The following is a 15,009-nucleotide window of genomic DNA, read 5'->3' as shown; positions in this document are numbered from 1 at the left end:
TTTTGCTGCCTTTGATCGTAGGAAGGTTTGAGAGACTGAGAGGTGGCAAAGATCCCAGACAGGGCCATGGCCAGGGATAGATCAGTTTTTTTTGCTTAAGAGATGCTCAAGTGGTTGGCTGGTCCACCGCTTTGGTCTAGACTGAAATATCCCAACAACTATTGGCTGGATTGCCAATGAATTTTGTACAGACAGTCAGGCCTAATCCCAATACCCCCCTCGCCCCATATCACTTAAAACCACTTACCCTCCGCTATCTACATATAGGGTGTCCCAAAATTAGTTATGTGTTATGAAACTCTCTGTGGTTTCGATGTATAATGGTCCTTGTCTGCTGATGTCTTGGTAGCTAACTAGCCCATGTTACATCGTTATTGCATGACAGTCTTGCATTTTTACGCATTTCAATGTTGCACTCCCCTCCGTTGTTGGCATATGTTGTACGAAATTTAAAGTGACTACGAGGAACTTTCAGTTTTTGTTGATGCTGGATCAGGATGGATCGCGTCCTGCAATCATCAGAGGAATCACAAGACTGTTTCTAAAAAGTTCCTCATAGACACTTTAACTCAAGCCCAGCAATGAAGTCGGTCCACTTGGTATCGCTCCTCTGATCAGGAAGAGTAGGAGCACTGGTTGCTAACATCACCCTATAAAGCACTGCTAACATTAGCGGCTAGGCAGTGCTCTTTTTTTTATTTCAATCACTTGCCACAGTTGTCAAGATGTCATCTATGCATGCTGGCATGGCGCCGCTGACAGAAACACGATGAGTGATAATAAAAGGAACAACCTTTTTTATGACAGCGTGTTGATTATCTTATTATCTCCAGATAACAGAGCTCGTTTTCTCCTGATAATGAGAAAACAAACGCATGATCTTGAGATAACGGCATAAAATAATAATCGCAAGAATGGCCGTACCATGTTGAGCAAATCGCTAAAAAGATAAAAGCAAACATATATAGCCGGCTGATAATTACAGCAGGAGGTGAGAACCACTTGCTAATGATTTCTGGTCGCTAAGAGAGATAGTCCTCCTGCATGAAGGAATGTAATTACAGCCTGTATATTTGTGGTCTAACACACACACGGGCGCTTATTGAGATTATTTCCAGGCTCTGGCAGTGCACACTGTGAACGCCGCATGACACTTGTATGAAAACACAGCTCCCATCATCACCAAATATAGGCTACATTGCGTCATGATATCTGTGATCAGGGTGGGAAGGTGACAGAAAACTGGAAATAGAAGCCTGTGAGTGTGGCGTGCTCACAGACATGAACCAAGAAATGGCTGATTATAGTTTTTGATCCCACTCATACATGTCAGACATAAACATGCTTGCATTTGATTTTATTTCATACATTCCAAGCTCATCATTTTTCTGGTGACTTGATATTACTAGCCGGAGAATAAAAAAAGCAAGACTTTGTTTTATGTGGAGATGTGTGACCACTGTGCTTGAAGCAATTACTCGCTCATTTTTCAAACCTCTCTCCAGCCTTACAGTATCTCGGCACCTTTTTTCCATCCTTCCCCCCCACGTCCATGCCTCTCTCTTTCTCCGCTAGTTATTCTATTTCACAATTTGTCATGCCGCAACGACAGGCTGAGGCAACGGGCACGATGCTGGTGCCTGTGAGCCGAGCCTCTCAGGGGTTGAGATAAAGTTAAGCTGACAAGTGGGTTCGGCTGCGTCACAGTGTCCTTTGAAACGGTCCCTGGAAGAGGGAGAAAGCCGAGGCGAGGCATGTTCCTCCAGAGGTGGCCCCCTTTTACACTTCACCTCTTGGCTCCCCCTGGCACGCAGCTGCTGGCTCGTGCCTCGGGCTGCTTCTTCAAATAATGCTATCTTCGTGTTGCAAACCCCACACGAAGCCGAACAACAAACTCACCCCGAGGTGACACCTCCCGGCTCTGTGCTGTGTTGATTTGAGTTGTTTCTTTTCTCTTTCTGCCACATTTCAACATTTCTACTTTTAAAAGATGTGTGTTGTCTGTGGAGCTTAGAAATATAATCCCTCTTTCAACACACACACAGGCAGGTGTGCCAGGAGAAGGCTTTCTTAAGAGCTCCACTCACTCTCCAGCGATTAGACAAATCCATCTCCCTCTCTCGTCTTTCTTCCCCCACACAGTGTTTTCACTCCCTGGATGCCCATCCCCCCCCTTCCCTTCAGCTGAGGAGGACCCTGGTAAATAATTGAGGCATATTCCCGCTCTGCTACTGTAGCTCCCCTTCTTGGATTTTTTTTGTGTGCATATTTTGGGTCTCATCAATATTTGGGTTTTGTGATAATCAGAGATGTTGAGAACACATTTTGACATACGATATGATGAATACTGGCCTTGTAGCTCGGGTATCAGACGGGTTCACAGAGCAAAAATAAATGAAAACTCTTTCCATCATCAGCTCGAGAACCACATTTTCCCACTCGTAATATTTTAATCCCCTCCACTTGATTCTGATTTCATTTTGAAGAGGGCTTCCCTTGGCCAACCCAGCAGGTACTAAATAAATACAGAGAGCTAAAAATGAATATATGCAGCATTTTATGAGATGAATGGTACAAATGATGCATCGTGTCACTGAGTCTAAAAGCTGCTCCTGCTCTGCAACATCAAACAAACAAGTCCCATAATTCTACTGAATAGGAGATGTGTTATTTGCAGAAACACTTCACGTCCCCATTCATTATTGAAAATATAATCCAGCAGACCTACTTTGACAGTAATTTTGATGCTGCAATGGCAAAAAAAAACTGACCGACTCTGGTCGGGATCCATAATGAGGCGTTTGCTGACACCTGCTGTCTCGAAGCATGAAGTTACGCTTCCACACATGTTCGACACACGAGTTACACCAAATACTGTATAACAGAGACTGGAATAATTAGAACCGTAACTGGTGCTTGCAATTCAAAGAAATATAGAATAATCTCTTCGTTATATCAACGCCTGCTGGAGAGAAGAGGGAATACAACATTGTAAAACAGAAATAACTAGGTGTGAACATTTCAGAAGATGAATGGCAACGTCTTCATGTCCTGTACTTGAAGACGTAAAGCACCCTAAATATATTACACCCCAAATTAAGAGCAAGAACTCTTCTTTCGTCTTCCTCGTCTTTAGGACATTGATGTTGGAGAAAATGTGAGATAATTAATGTTGACAATTCACACCTACTTTGGCTTTGTTCCGAAATTGTTCTGGGCTAGGATATACCTAAATCATCAGTTTTTTTTCATAGTATTTTTACAGGAAATACTGTGTTTAAATCCCATTGGCAGCCTGCAAAAAGGCGATTACAAAGAGCTGGTACAAGGCTGAAACCACCAAGACAGGATGGATGGATGAAACGGTTAACTGATAGACGATGTTTACATGTCAGCGACAAGATAAGAGAATGAATCACTAATTGCGTCACAGGAATTAATTGATTTTGTGGAGAAAGGGCAGTCCAGACCTTTTCATGTGTGTTTTTCTTGCTTTTGTGTGTGTGTATGCACTTTCCTGGTTAATGGAAAATCAATAAAAAATAACATATTAAAGGAAAAGAAAAGAGAGACTGCTGCAGGTTTAACTTGAGCATCTTCTTTTTATAAATATCTGAATATTTTTGTCCATCCATAAAAATCTGAAACATAACTGAATTAAAATCTTTACAAAGAGAGGAAACAGAAAACAATCAGAGAGCTGCGTCGAACGTGGCTCGCTCATTTACACCAATCAGAAGTCAAACCGACACATAATATATTCAAAATGAGACATAAGGCAAAGAGGCTTAAATGGTAAATGCCTGAGATTAAATCAGATGTTTTTTTCTTTACATGTGAAATCAAACTCATCCCATGGGAAAATAAAAACCTTAATTTCTAAAATACAAAACATAAAACCACATGATGGATCTGTGTGAACAGCTCAAACTTCTAACAGTGTTTCATACTATTTAGCAGGCGACAATGGTTAAGAGCAACGAAACAGAATATGATTCACCTTTGGCTTTTAGTGCAAATTAGGATGATTTTAACAGCAACTACGACTCAACTAAGGCTTCATCCTGCTTGGCGTTGAGACATTAAGTATGCCGAAACCATAAGAATACATTCAGATTGTATATAAACCGTCCGACCTGCTTTCCAGTCGACATACTATCTTTCTTAAATGTGCAGTTCAGCATGCAGCGATGGCACCTGCATATAAATAAAATTCCAGTGATGCATCTTTCAATCATAAGAGAAGCTTTCTGTAACCTCCTCTAATGCAGCTCAGTTATGAGTGAAACAGGTTACTTATACTCTGGTACAGCAGTCTTCCTAACTGTCAGGCGCAGCAGTCTCCGACGTCTCCTCCGTGATATTGGACGGGATTGAGGGCTCGGAACTAGTTTCTTGTGCCTCTGGGATGTCAGGGTCACTCAGGTTCTCCGCGGTGACTTCAAGGCCTATGAGGTCGTCCGGTGTCTCTATGCTCGGGGAAGCGGTAGCGATCAAGTCGATAACGCGCCCCTGCTCGGTCTCCAGGGTGTCTGAGTCTTCTTCCCTCCCTGGAGATGGAGGTCTTTGGTCAAGAGATGAGGTATCTGTAAAGATAAATCGATAAATAAGTGTAGCTTAAGGAGAGTTCCACCTCAGGATACTAAGGTTTGCTGCTCCATCTTCTCTCAGTGTAAACGTAAAGGTGCACTATGTAATAATCAGCTACTTGTTGAACAAATAGGGTTAGTATATCACCAGAGTAACCGCTATTCCTGCTAACTTTACTCTCTTTATACACCATGACTGTGGCTGCTGTTAGCTAGCTAGCATGCTAACTTCAGTAGACATCAAAACTGTTAATTCTTCACATTCTGTTAAAAATTTACGTTAAAATGTGTTAATTTTTTAATGTTATAACAGAAATTCTTACACACTGCACCTTTAAACTCAGACGGTTGCACATTTAGCTGTATAGCGAAGCTGATTTTAGAAAGGCTCTGCTATTGCTTTATAATCTACGTTGCACATATAGTCACATACTGTATCTATCATTCAAGAATGATTTACTTATGTGGCATTAATCTAAATATATAGCAAGGAATCTCTGTCTGTTTGTTTGTTACTCGCATATCTCGAGAACTGTTCATCCGACCTACTTCACGTTTGGCAGGTGTATTGCTGAGGACCCAAGAAAGTGCAGTGTTGAATTATGTGCAATTTGGACACACCACACGCTCAATATCAATAGATTTTCTCTTGGGGAAGCAGACGTAAACAAAATTGAGATCAGCTTGGTGAAGCAAATTGCTGTAGAAATCCCTCAGTGAAGTTAAACAAGTCTGGATGTGTGTTGAAATGCGGTCAACATGGGATTTCTATTCTTCAGTGAGAACTGCAGGTGAGATTTTAAGCTTCTGTCAACAGTAGTATGCTAGCTAGCATTAGCCTTAAGGGCTAGAATGTTTACCATTGCTTGGCAGCACCATCAGCTGCTCCAGGATGCCTCTCTCATTGGTCGTAGTGGTCCGGCTCGGAAAGTATTGATGTAATCATCCAGATTTTAAATTGTACATATCAAACATGTTTTAGTTTGAGTCTGTTAGCAATCCACTGGATCTGTAAACCCCTGACATTGCCACATAGTCTTTGTCGAACAGCATGTTTTGAACAAGCGCTGCACTAGTAAAAAACATCTGAGGCCTACAAACAATAACTGGATGAACCTGTTTTTCCTTTTTAAGCAGGATAGCATTGAAAGCATGTAATTGCTCCATTCAGCTGCACAATTCAATCACTTGTAGAGGTTGTAGAGGTACTTACCCAAGCTGCACTGATCACCGGAGTCATCTCCATAATTGGCAAACATGGAGCTCTGGCCGATGTCATTGGTGGAAACCATGTCTGACAAGTCTGGCGTCATTGCTTCGGGTATGTTGGAAATATCTGGAATTCACAAAAGGACAAATGTCCATTTTAATCTGAGTGAAAACAAAGAGAATGTCAGACACTCAAAACAAATTCTCTTAAAATTAGATATGTTACCTAAGTCTACAGCAGGCTGTGTGGGTGAGGTTACACATAAGTCCTGCACGGCTCCTTCAATTTGATTCAGATCTACTTTACTGACGTTCGAGGGGCTACATGCAGCTACTGAAGGCACCTGAGAGCAGAGAGAGAGAAACACACTCAACAAAAGTCTTGACCGCAGAACATTTAATAAAAGTACAGATGTGATAAGGTCTACCTCAGTGTGGTCACTCGCAGCCAGCTCTTCACTGCTGCCAATCACCGTGGATTGAAGACTGTTTCTGTTCTGGGTGTTGGCCGGAGCTGCACGAGTTGGGATTCTGTGCAAGTAGCCATAGCCGATGCCACAGCCTAAGCTAAAGTTTAAGACAAGCAAATACATGAATACATTTTAATCAGAAGAGAGGATGCCTTCTGATTAAACAAACTAAATAAACAAACTCTCTTTGTTTTCATGACTGAATAAACAAACTGACCTTAAAGGATTTCACACTGTTTTACTTTGTTTATATGTGGCTGAGAACAGCTTGTTTATTCAGTTCTGGACAAAATAAATATTTCTGTTTGTATTATTACCTCATTAACATTGTAATTTTTTTTTTTAATTCTGAGTTTGAATTTCTCCTCCAAGACTACATTATGCCCCTTTAATGTTAATTTTGTCAGGGGACTTCATAATAAAAGATTGCAGCTCTCTAAAAACAAATAATTTAAAGACATACAGTACCTTCCCTCTCCTCCCCAGGCTCCATTTGGAGTCACCACGACCTCTCTGCATTGATCAGTCTGTGTGTTGTACACCAGCAGCTTCAGAGGTTTCCCCTCGTTGGCTTCAATCAAAGAGAAGAAATCCTCGGACTGCAAATGTTAAAAGGAGGAAGAGGAATTTAAGATTTTGCACTAGATTTGGTTTTATGGATGCTAGTCTCTAAAAAAATCAATTTACATAAAGAAAAGCAAGAAAATAAAACAAAGCTTACATCTTGTAACACCTGGTCAGCTCCCACGATGAAGTCATCGTGAGCAATGAGGCCGGCTAAGGCTGCAGGAGAACTGGCTTCCACATCCTGAAAAAACATGGTTATCAAGACTTTTTTATTTGAAACTGCTCTCTGAATTAAAGTTAGAATTAACAATGTAGTCTTGAATGGGAATTTAGACCTACATTTGTTTTTCTACACCTCTGCTTTTTTTAAATTGCTGAAAGAAACTGTGCTGGCCACTACCTCAAAGCCACTAATAAACTGTTTTATATCAGGCCAGCAAGAGACTTAAACAAAGAAAGTTGAAGAATAGCCCCTATTGAGGCTACACTCGACTTACCAACACGTGCCAAACATTCTCATTGGCTCCTTCAAAGCTGCAGAAGCGGACGCTAGCGCCCAGCAGACCCTGACCACCCCACATGTTGCTGGGTGTCACCTCCAGTTCCCTCACCCGCTGGGTTTTAGAGTTGTACACCTCAAGTTTGACCGCTTTCTCCACATTGGCTTTGAGGAGGTCTTTCAGCAAGTCGCTTTCCTTATTCTGGAGAAACAGAAAAATATGGATGGTTCCATCTGAGAGATGGCAAACCAGCTGTCATGTTAAACAACATGAAATGAGATTATAGCCGGATGGAAGGCCACTCTTTTTTCCTGAGGCTATAATTCAGGCCTCATGTTTCATTTTTATGTGGGGAAAGAAAAATTGGCTGTCAAGCAGGGTTTGCAGTAAAACTAGGCACAGAAGCATCACAACGAAAAATGTCACCACAATGTAGCCTACACTCAAATAGTCATAACAAAATGAGATAAGGACCAGGCCAAAACAATTAAGTTAGTCTTTGCTGTCCGATAAAACATTATGTAATGTGCAACTTCAAACAAGAGTTAATACAGTTGACAAACAAAGGATGGGTCGGAAGATTTACATAAGTGAACACGCAAGTGCAAATATGTTAAACACCCCGGGATCCAAAGCTACTTACTGGCATGTTTCAGGAGGATCATACCAGCTGAACAGGTTTACATTATGATCTACAGTTCTGAGTTGCTCAGCTATCTGAGTGAAGCCTTTCTTTGATTTCAATGCAAACTTCAAAATTAATATATGTGTATTAAGCTAAGTCCAGACTCAGGGAACAAGATGACATCATCTAGTGTGCACGAACTCATTGAAAAACAGGCTCTTTAAGTATCAGGCAGATAGAAAAGCTTGAAGTCATCACAGCACAAATATGTACGATGAAATATGAAATAAAACCGCTGAGTGTAATGTTAAATACAAGTAACATAACATCTTTGATTTTTTTTGATTTTTTATATATAAACACTTTCACATAAAAAAGTTTCAAGGAAATTAAAGTAATCCCCAAAATATGTTCAAAAGTGGGATTTTCAGCTCTGAAGCTATAACATTTCTAGATGTGATGGAACTGCATTAACACTACACGGTCTCAAAATGTTGTTGCAAGGAAAGTAAAAACTTAAGGAGATGTGAATTTTAGTTTACTGTCATTAATATGAATACATGTTGCAAATCACTCTGCGGGCTTCTTGGATTTTTGTTACAAATTTCAACCCAATCCAGAGAAAAATAAACCATTGATGAAACTTAGAAAATGCATAAAGGGATAAAAAGATTGCATTGAGCTCCTAGGGCCAAACTTAAAAAACAAACAAACAAAAAAAACATAACTTATAAAAGGATCCATGACGTGAAAAGCTCTACATTCTGATTGTTTTGGCTGTTGTAAAGAAACACACGGAGATGTAATGCTAACCATTCAGTACTACACAATGTTTTCATTTGGTGACTTAAGCCTCATGAGTCTACTCACAAGTCTGGTGTGTCCTATAGAGAGAATGAAGTCAAAGAATGGCTCCAGACCAGCCTTCAGGGCAGGTGAGTCCAGCTGAACCTGAAATGTCAACATACAAACATAGAGACAGCTGCGTTAGTCGCCATCTTGTGTCAACTAATCATATTGCATTGGCCAGGATTTGAGGATCCTCATCGTCAGATACATGACACAGTTAGTGTTCCTCACATGGTGAATAAGCTGATATGTTACTTAATAATTCATCCTTGCTAGTATCAGTTTCAGCAGTGAGTGCTAGCATGGCTAACAGCCTGGGTGTGTGCCAAGTGCCACCTCATCATGGGCGGACACCATTATCGCGGACCACGGTCTTACGAGTTAATAAACTTACACAATAACCCGACAATTACTAACCAGCGTCCTCAGAGATAAACGCAACGCCATTACATGGTCAGGACTAGCACAGTTAGCAAGTCAGCGAGCTAGAAGTGGGTAACCGAGATTGAAAAGGAACCGGCATTTAACCTTGCACCACGCCACAACGTACCCCGTGGACATGATATCCACTGTTAGTTCCCCCGTCCGACAAAAACGAGCTCTGCGGCAGCCCCATTGCCTCCTACGGTTCCGTAACACCAACGCTGACTGAATGTCACTGAGGTAGAATAAAGTTAGAAGTCATTCCTGGTGGCTATATTCCAGCTTCAAGCTAGCTAGCGCCAACAGCTGAGGCAGCTTGACAGCAGGCGCTCCGGGGCTAGGGAAGCTAATAAATAAAGATGGCAGAAAAATCGAGCCGGCGCTGGGCTTGAGTTCCACGAACACATCGAGCCGACTGTGTTCGATTAGCCGTCCTTGACGGGGGTGTTCTACGCGGTTGCCCAGCAACAGACAACGCTAGTGTAAAAGCGTTGATTTCATTCATGGAAAGTTGACATAGCCTGTGATAAATTTGGATATTTAATACATAATGTCGTACGTAGAAATACACGGACTGTTTCTAGCCTTACATGGAGCCTCTCTGAGGAAAACAAAACGTTTGTTTTTTAATGACAATCCGTGTATTAATGACAACAGCTACTGTTTTATCTAGCTTTTGTTTTAGCATTTTCTTGGTTTAGCATCGCCTTGAGTTTAGCTAGTTAGCTCCCATTTTAAAGCTAACACAAGGTTGCAATGAATATATAATCAGTATCCAGCAGGTAGGGACTCTTGTAATATGATTGGGTAAGTTATATATAGGCCTACATGTAGATATATAGCCTACAAAGACACATGTAGGAATAGCTTTGCTTTGGTGTAAGCCTACGATTAGCCCTGTGTTCAAAGGTTAACAAACTTGCATTAGGTAGCTTAAATTGTTTACTATAAGGCTACTGTTCTAACACATTTTAAAAGCAAATGATCTCCCATATTTAATTGCGTAACAAGGTTAGAAACCTTAGTCTAACACAAAAGGAAGTGAACATTTTACAGGAGGCTTGAGAAACTATGTAAAAAGAAATGTAAAAATAAAATACAGGAAAAAGTAAACTGGGGAAAATAAATTGGAAAAATACAAAGGGCAATAATACAGAAAAATGTACATGAATAAATAAATGTAAAAATGAATGAATCAATAGGCCTCAATACAATGGAAAATTATGTGGAGAAGTTAATAAAAAAGTGAAGAAATACAGCCCTGTTATAGATGTTAGTGTTTATAAACATGAGTAAAATGTATTCATTTGGTTAAGAGGTTTGAAAAGAGCTACGGTATTTCTAGGGATACTGGCTGCCTGCTCATCTGGACCGAGACTAAAGTGGTGGGGGACTAAAACACATAAATCACTCACTATATTCCCACATAACATAATAATAATTATAATATTTGTAATAATGACGTTGTTCTTAAAGCATCTTTAAAAATAAGCATAGAAAACATTACATTTTAAAAGTTTATATTTTTAGACATTAACTTAATAAATCCAGATATTCAAACTTAAATGGTCGTTTTTATGTGCATATACCTTTACATCTGAATATATATCTGAATCCCCTGACTGAAATAAGAAACTGTCTATTTTTTAAGTCCTTTTTTAGGTGAGTCCAACTCTGTCAACGGGCTGTTGAACATTTCACGGATTGCTGATCAGTTGCATCAGTTATCTGCTGGAAAGTGTGTGTTCCAGTCAAGCTTTTTACAGGTGGTCTGGCTTATGTTGCCTACATCTTAATGCACCTGCTCGCTTCTCACCATGGTTAGAAAAATGAACTCTTGTTTTTTAAGTTTTCAAAATGACTAAAAAAACAAATAGGCTTATCTATGTTGACTTGAGAGATTTATATGGTTTCTGAATACCTGTAAAAAAAAATATCTAACAATCTCCCACTGTTTCCACTGTGTTTTTCCACACCTCAGTACAACATGGCAAGGTGCAAATTCTGGATTTTATTCACATGGATAGCTGATGTTGGCAGGTAACTTGTTCCCCAATACTTTCTGGAGGTCTTCCAGTCTCACACTGATATAAATAGTTGAACTGCCACTGCTCATCACTGCTCCATCATGATTGGGCTTGTGGCTTTCCTGTCCTTCGTTGGTAAGTTTTTGCAGAAATATACAAACACTTTACACCACCACTGTACTCTCTTTCACGTTCATGTTCTTTTGTGCACTACAGGGCTGATTTGTGCTGAGCAACCCTTCAACCACAATGTGCACAATGAGAGGGTCATAGGAGGCAACAATGCTCCACCTAACAAGTGGAAGTGGCAGGTATAATATATACTTTTTTTTTTTCACAATTGTGGTGCTGTTGTTGTGTTATTTCCTTACTCATTATTGAGCAAATAATATAATAATTATAATAATTGAGCTTCAAAAGTGAACTGCTTGTTCTCATTATGTGAAATAATTTCTCTGCATTCTCTCAGATTTCTCTCCAGCGGGATGCATACAATGATGGTAGCTACTACCACCTCTGTGGAGGCACTCTCATTAATGGTGTCAGCGTTATGACTGCAGCCCACTGCATCCTCAGGTTGAGTCTCTCATTGGTCCTTATAGTCATCAATTTACTAAATATTTGTACTTGTGAACATGTAACATGGCCATTTTATCTAGATGTCTCTGTTAATGTCAAACACAAATAGTCAGGGACAAATCTTGTGTAGCTTGCTCTGCGCTTAATTTTTGTATGCTGAATTAAATTTGTAGGTAATCATCGTGTGTTTTTGTTTCTTACGTTCTTTCCAGCATGGATGCTAGTACCTATCGTGTGGTGGCTGGTGAATATAACCTGTACCAGTATGACGGCAGTGAGCAGTTCATCGGTGTGGACAGGATCATCGTCCATCCCGGCTGGACTGGTGATCTTGGCAACGGGTAAAGTGACAGCAAGTCAGACCCCTTCTCTTCATTGAGCCACATTTTAAGAAGGCAAGCTATTAAAAAAAACTATTTTATTAACCATGTTTTTATTATCAGAAATGACATTGCCATCTTGAGACTGTCTCAGTCTGTGTACGACAACGGCTACTTGGCTATCGCCGAACTTCCCTATCCTGGCGAGACAATGCCTGATGGCTTCACCTGTTACATCACCGGCTGGGGACTTATGGACTGTAAGATGACCCTCATGCTCACATATATGTCCAATGCACATCATTTATCTACTGTATGTCGAATTACAAAATCCTGCACTACCTCTTTACTCACTCTTTTCACAGACTATGGGACCGTCCCTGACATCCTGCAGGAGGCCGCCATCCCTGTGGTGGCACATTCAGTCTGCTCCCAGCCTAACTGGTGGGGCAGCCTTGCCAAGCAGAATATGGTGTGTGCTGGAGGGGATGGAGTCATTGCAGGCTGCCAGGTACAGCGAACACACATGTGCATCTGCCTAACACAGGGGAATTATGTCCTGGAACCAGTTTTCCTCAATGGTTTAATATTTATTTCATTTTAACGGTGCAATATGTATGATATTTAGTTTTAAAAACATTTCAAAAAGTTAGAAAACAACAATTTATTGATGGCAAACATGTCAAATTTTACAAATACAGAAACAGCAATTAATTAAGGGTACTTTTCCCTCAAAAAAACGCTTCATTTGAGACTTGTTGCGTCATTAGAAACTTTATAAACTTTGAGAAAAGCTGTCTACAACACCTTCTTAACTATGTGGGCAAACTTAATAATTCAGCAAACATTACACATGAAGATATTTCTTTGTTTGTGTAAACAATGTTGTATGCGTTTGTTACAGTGATGTAGATTAATATTTGCATATAGAGCGGGAAAGTCAGATACGATCACAAGGGGTCACTTGAGACGCATGTCGAGACGCATTTAATGCCAAGTGTAAAGGGGTTACAGCTGTCCACTTGTGATCGGATCACTCAGGACAGATGGTGAAACCAAATGTGAGCAGCCTATGAGCTAACTAGCTAACTACTACTTCTGTCCCAGGGCGACTCTGGAGGTCCCCTGAACTGTTACACCAATGGAGCCTGGAGAGTCCATGGTGTCGCCAGTTACGCTCCACAAGGCATGTGCAACCAAGTGACCAAACCCACCGTCTTCACCAGAGTCTCTTCCTTCGAAGACTGGATCTTTTCAGTAAGGCTTCACGATGTGTTTCCGAGAATGTCACCATATCTGCATATTTAAATTGCCTGACTTTTATTTCTTTGTACATTTTATTTCAGGTTTGGTAAACTCATCCAATCTGTCAAATGGAACCAGTCAAATAAAATGAATATGCATCTCACTCATTGGTGTGTTACATGCATTGTTGTATTTCTACATTGAGCCAGAGGGTGGCGATAGTGGTTCATGTTTAGAGTAAACACCACTCTGACTCCTTTCAGGCTTTCATGTGCTGCTTGACACTCTTGTACTTTCTTAAAGTCTCAGAAATGTTTTGCACATTGGATGCATTTTGTGGTGTTGCATACAGTTAGTCTGAAAATGAAAAAAAAAACAAAGGTTAAAAGGGTCAAAACCTTTGGTGACAATCATGATGCTCTGACCTCTGAGGCTGTGACCCCAGTGGATGGAAAATTCCTCAGGATGTTTCAAACCAAAGACCAAAGGGACGGGACTTCTATTACACTATAAAGGCTTAAGTGGCATTGTGGCACGGAGGTAAACCCCCTCTAATGTCAGAATCACATCGACTGTACCTAAAGACTTAACAAGAATCACATTTTCTTAATGGTGGCCAAATGTGAGCTATATGTAGTCACTGCTGGCCCATCTGGGAATTCTGGGCATATGTTTGTGGTGGTAGTTAGGAGACGACAGCATGACATCACATCAAGTGTTTTTCTCTTAACCATGGAGACCAGAAACCACAGATGGATCCTGTGGTTTAGACAAAAAACAAAAAGAATACCACTGCATGTGCGCGGGAACATCTACTGCATTTAAATATAATGATTGTATTGGGTTAAAATATGAAACCATTGAAAATGTTTCTAGTTAAGAAGCCGAGACATAAAACATGCAAATCAAAGAAATCAACTGTGTGGGTATATTTGCTTATCATCTGCCTGAACTTAAGCTTCACTAAAGTTTATTATGCAGCACAAAGTTCCCTTTAAAGGAGACATATTAATACTAAAATAGGTTTACATGCTTTAAAAGGTGCAATATATAAGAACTGGCCACCCCTTGAATTCATACTCCCAAATAAATAAATAAATAGGTGACAGTGTATCACCAGAGTAACCAGCTGCTGGCTGTAGCTGCCCTTAGCTAGTTAGCTCAGTTAGCCACTGCAGTATGTGGTCTGGCCAGGAAGAACAGGCCAAGGCTAGCATGCTAACTTCAGTAGAAATCACTGCAACACTATATATAGACGTCTTTGACATGATGTTAAAATCCCTATTTCATAGCATTCGGTTAATAATTTTAGCTGATTTAGTAAAATTCTTACATATTGCATCTTTAATACTCAAAAACACATCAGTTTTCTCATTTGGTCCACTCTTGCAGCACTATATTCTGCCTTTGTTTGAAACAGCTCTGTTTCAGCTGTTTTAGGCCCCCCTCCTGAACACTCAGTCTCTTCTGATTGGTCAGCTCACACAGGCCTGAGCCAGCATGGCTAGCAACAACATCAGAGCAGCTGAAAGGAATTCATTCTCATGTGCCAAACAAGATGCTGAGCGTAAATTATGGAATTATGAAATATGGTGAAGTGGTATGA

The 15,009-nt window shown here is 40.4% G+C and overlaps 2 protein-coding genes across 14 annotated transcripts; one reads left to right on the top strand and one right to left on the bottom strand.

Moving 5' to 3' along the window:
• Positions 1-3,582: 3,582 nt before the first annotated feature.
• Positions 3,583-9,573, bottom strand: LOC311249573 (Golgi reassembly-stacking protein 1-like). The gene is made up of 9 exons (XM_084340713.1): positions 9,360-9,573; positions 8,831-8,911; positions 7,333-7,536; positions 6,990-7,076; positions 6,737-6,867; positions 6,227-6,365; positions 6,025-6,142; positions 5,803-5,925; positions 3,583-4,586 (listed from the first exon to the last, which is right to left on the bottom strand). Exons 1-9 carry the CDS (start codon positions 9,423-9,425, stop codon positions 4,321-4,323), a joined length of 1,215 nt encoding a protein of 404 aa, XP_084196839.1. The 5' UTR covers positions 9,426-9,573; the 3' UTR covers positions 3,583-4,320.
• A 140-nt stretch (positions 9,574-9,713) lies between these two features.
• LOC311249574 (elastase-1-like) lies at positions 9,714-13,566 on the top strand. 13 transcript variants are annotated; one of them, XM_084340722.1, is made up of 9 exons: positions 9,714-10,014; positions 10,884-11,052; positions 11,214-11,570; positions 11,729-11,835; positions 12,051-12,179; positions 12,282-12,418; positions 12,524-12,669; positions 13,266-13,415; positions 13,505-13,566. In XM_084340722.1, exons 3-9 carry the CDS (start codon positions 11,361-11,363, stop codon positions 13,511-13,513), a joined length of 888 nt encoding a protein of 295 aa, XP_084196848.1. In that variant the 5' UTR covers positions 9,714-10,014; positions 10,884-11,052; positions 11,214-11,360; the 3' UTR covers positions 13,514-13,566. The 13 variants fall into 13 exon arrangements, with proteins under 13 accessions (XP_084196848.1, XP_084196843.1, XP_084196847.1 ...); XM_084340717.1 differs by lacking the exon at positions 10,884-11,052 and having other exon boundaries at positions 9,714-10,039; positions 11,214-11,272; positions 11,476-11,570; XM_084340721.1 differs by having other exon boundaries at positions 9,714-10,039.
• The last annotated feature ends 1,443 nt before the right edge of the window (positions 13,567-15,009 follow it).

Source organism: Pagrus pagrus (assembly GCF_965226575.1).
Source record: "Pagrus pagrus genome assembly, chromosome: 20".
In the NCBI taxonomy this organism is placed as follows: domain Eukaryota; kingdom Metazoa; phylum Chordata; class Actinopteri; order Spariformes; family Sparidae; genus Pagrus; species Pagrus pagrus.
The sequence above is the reverse complement of the archived record's forward strand: the minus strand, read 5'-3'. Positions and strand labels throughout refer to the sequence as shown.

What these genes read in the sequence shown, in the direction of transcription:
- LOC311249573 (XM_084340713.1), bottom strand. Translation starts at nt 9,425, where the DNA reads ATGGGGCTGCCGCAGAGCTCGTTTTTGTCGGACGGGGGAACTAACAGT. An exon ending in CTGACCAGGTGTTACAAGAT is followed by an intron (nt 6,868 to 6,989) that starts GTAAGCTTTGTT and finishes TAACATTTGCAG; the next exon opens with TCCGAGGATTTCTTCTCTTT. An exon ending in CTGCGAGTGACCACACTGAG is followed by an intron (nt 6,143 to 6,226) that starts GTAGACCTTATC and finishes CTCTGCTCTCAG; the next exon opens with GTGCCTTCAGTAGCTGCATG.
- LOC311249574 (XM_084340724.1), top strand. Translation starts at nt 11,361, where the DNA reads ATGATTGGGCTTGTGGCTTTCCTGTCCTTCGTTGGTAAGTTTTTGCAG. An exon ending in ACTGGTGATCTTGGCAACGG is followed by an intron (nt 12,180 to 12,281) that starts GTAAAGTGACAG and finishes TTTTATTATCAG; the next exon opens with AAATGACATTGCCATCTTGA. An exon ending in GAGTCATTGCAGGCTGCCAG is followed by an intron (nt 12,670 to 13,265) that starts GTACAGCGAACA and finishes CTTCTGTCCCAG; the next exon opens with GGCGACTCTGGAGGTCCCCT.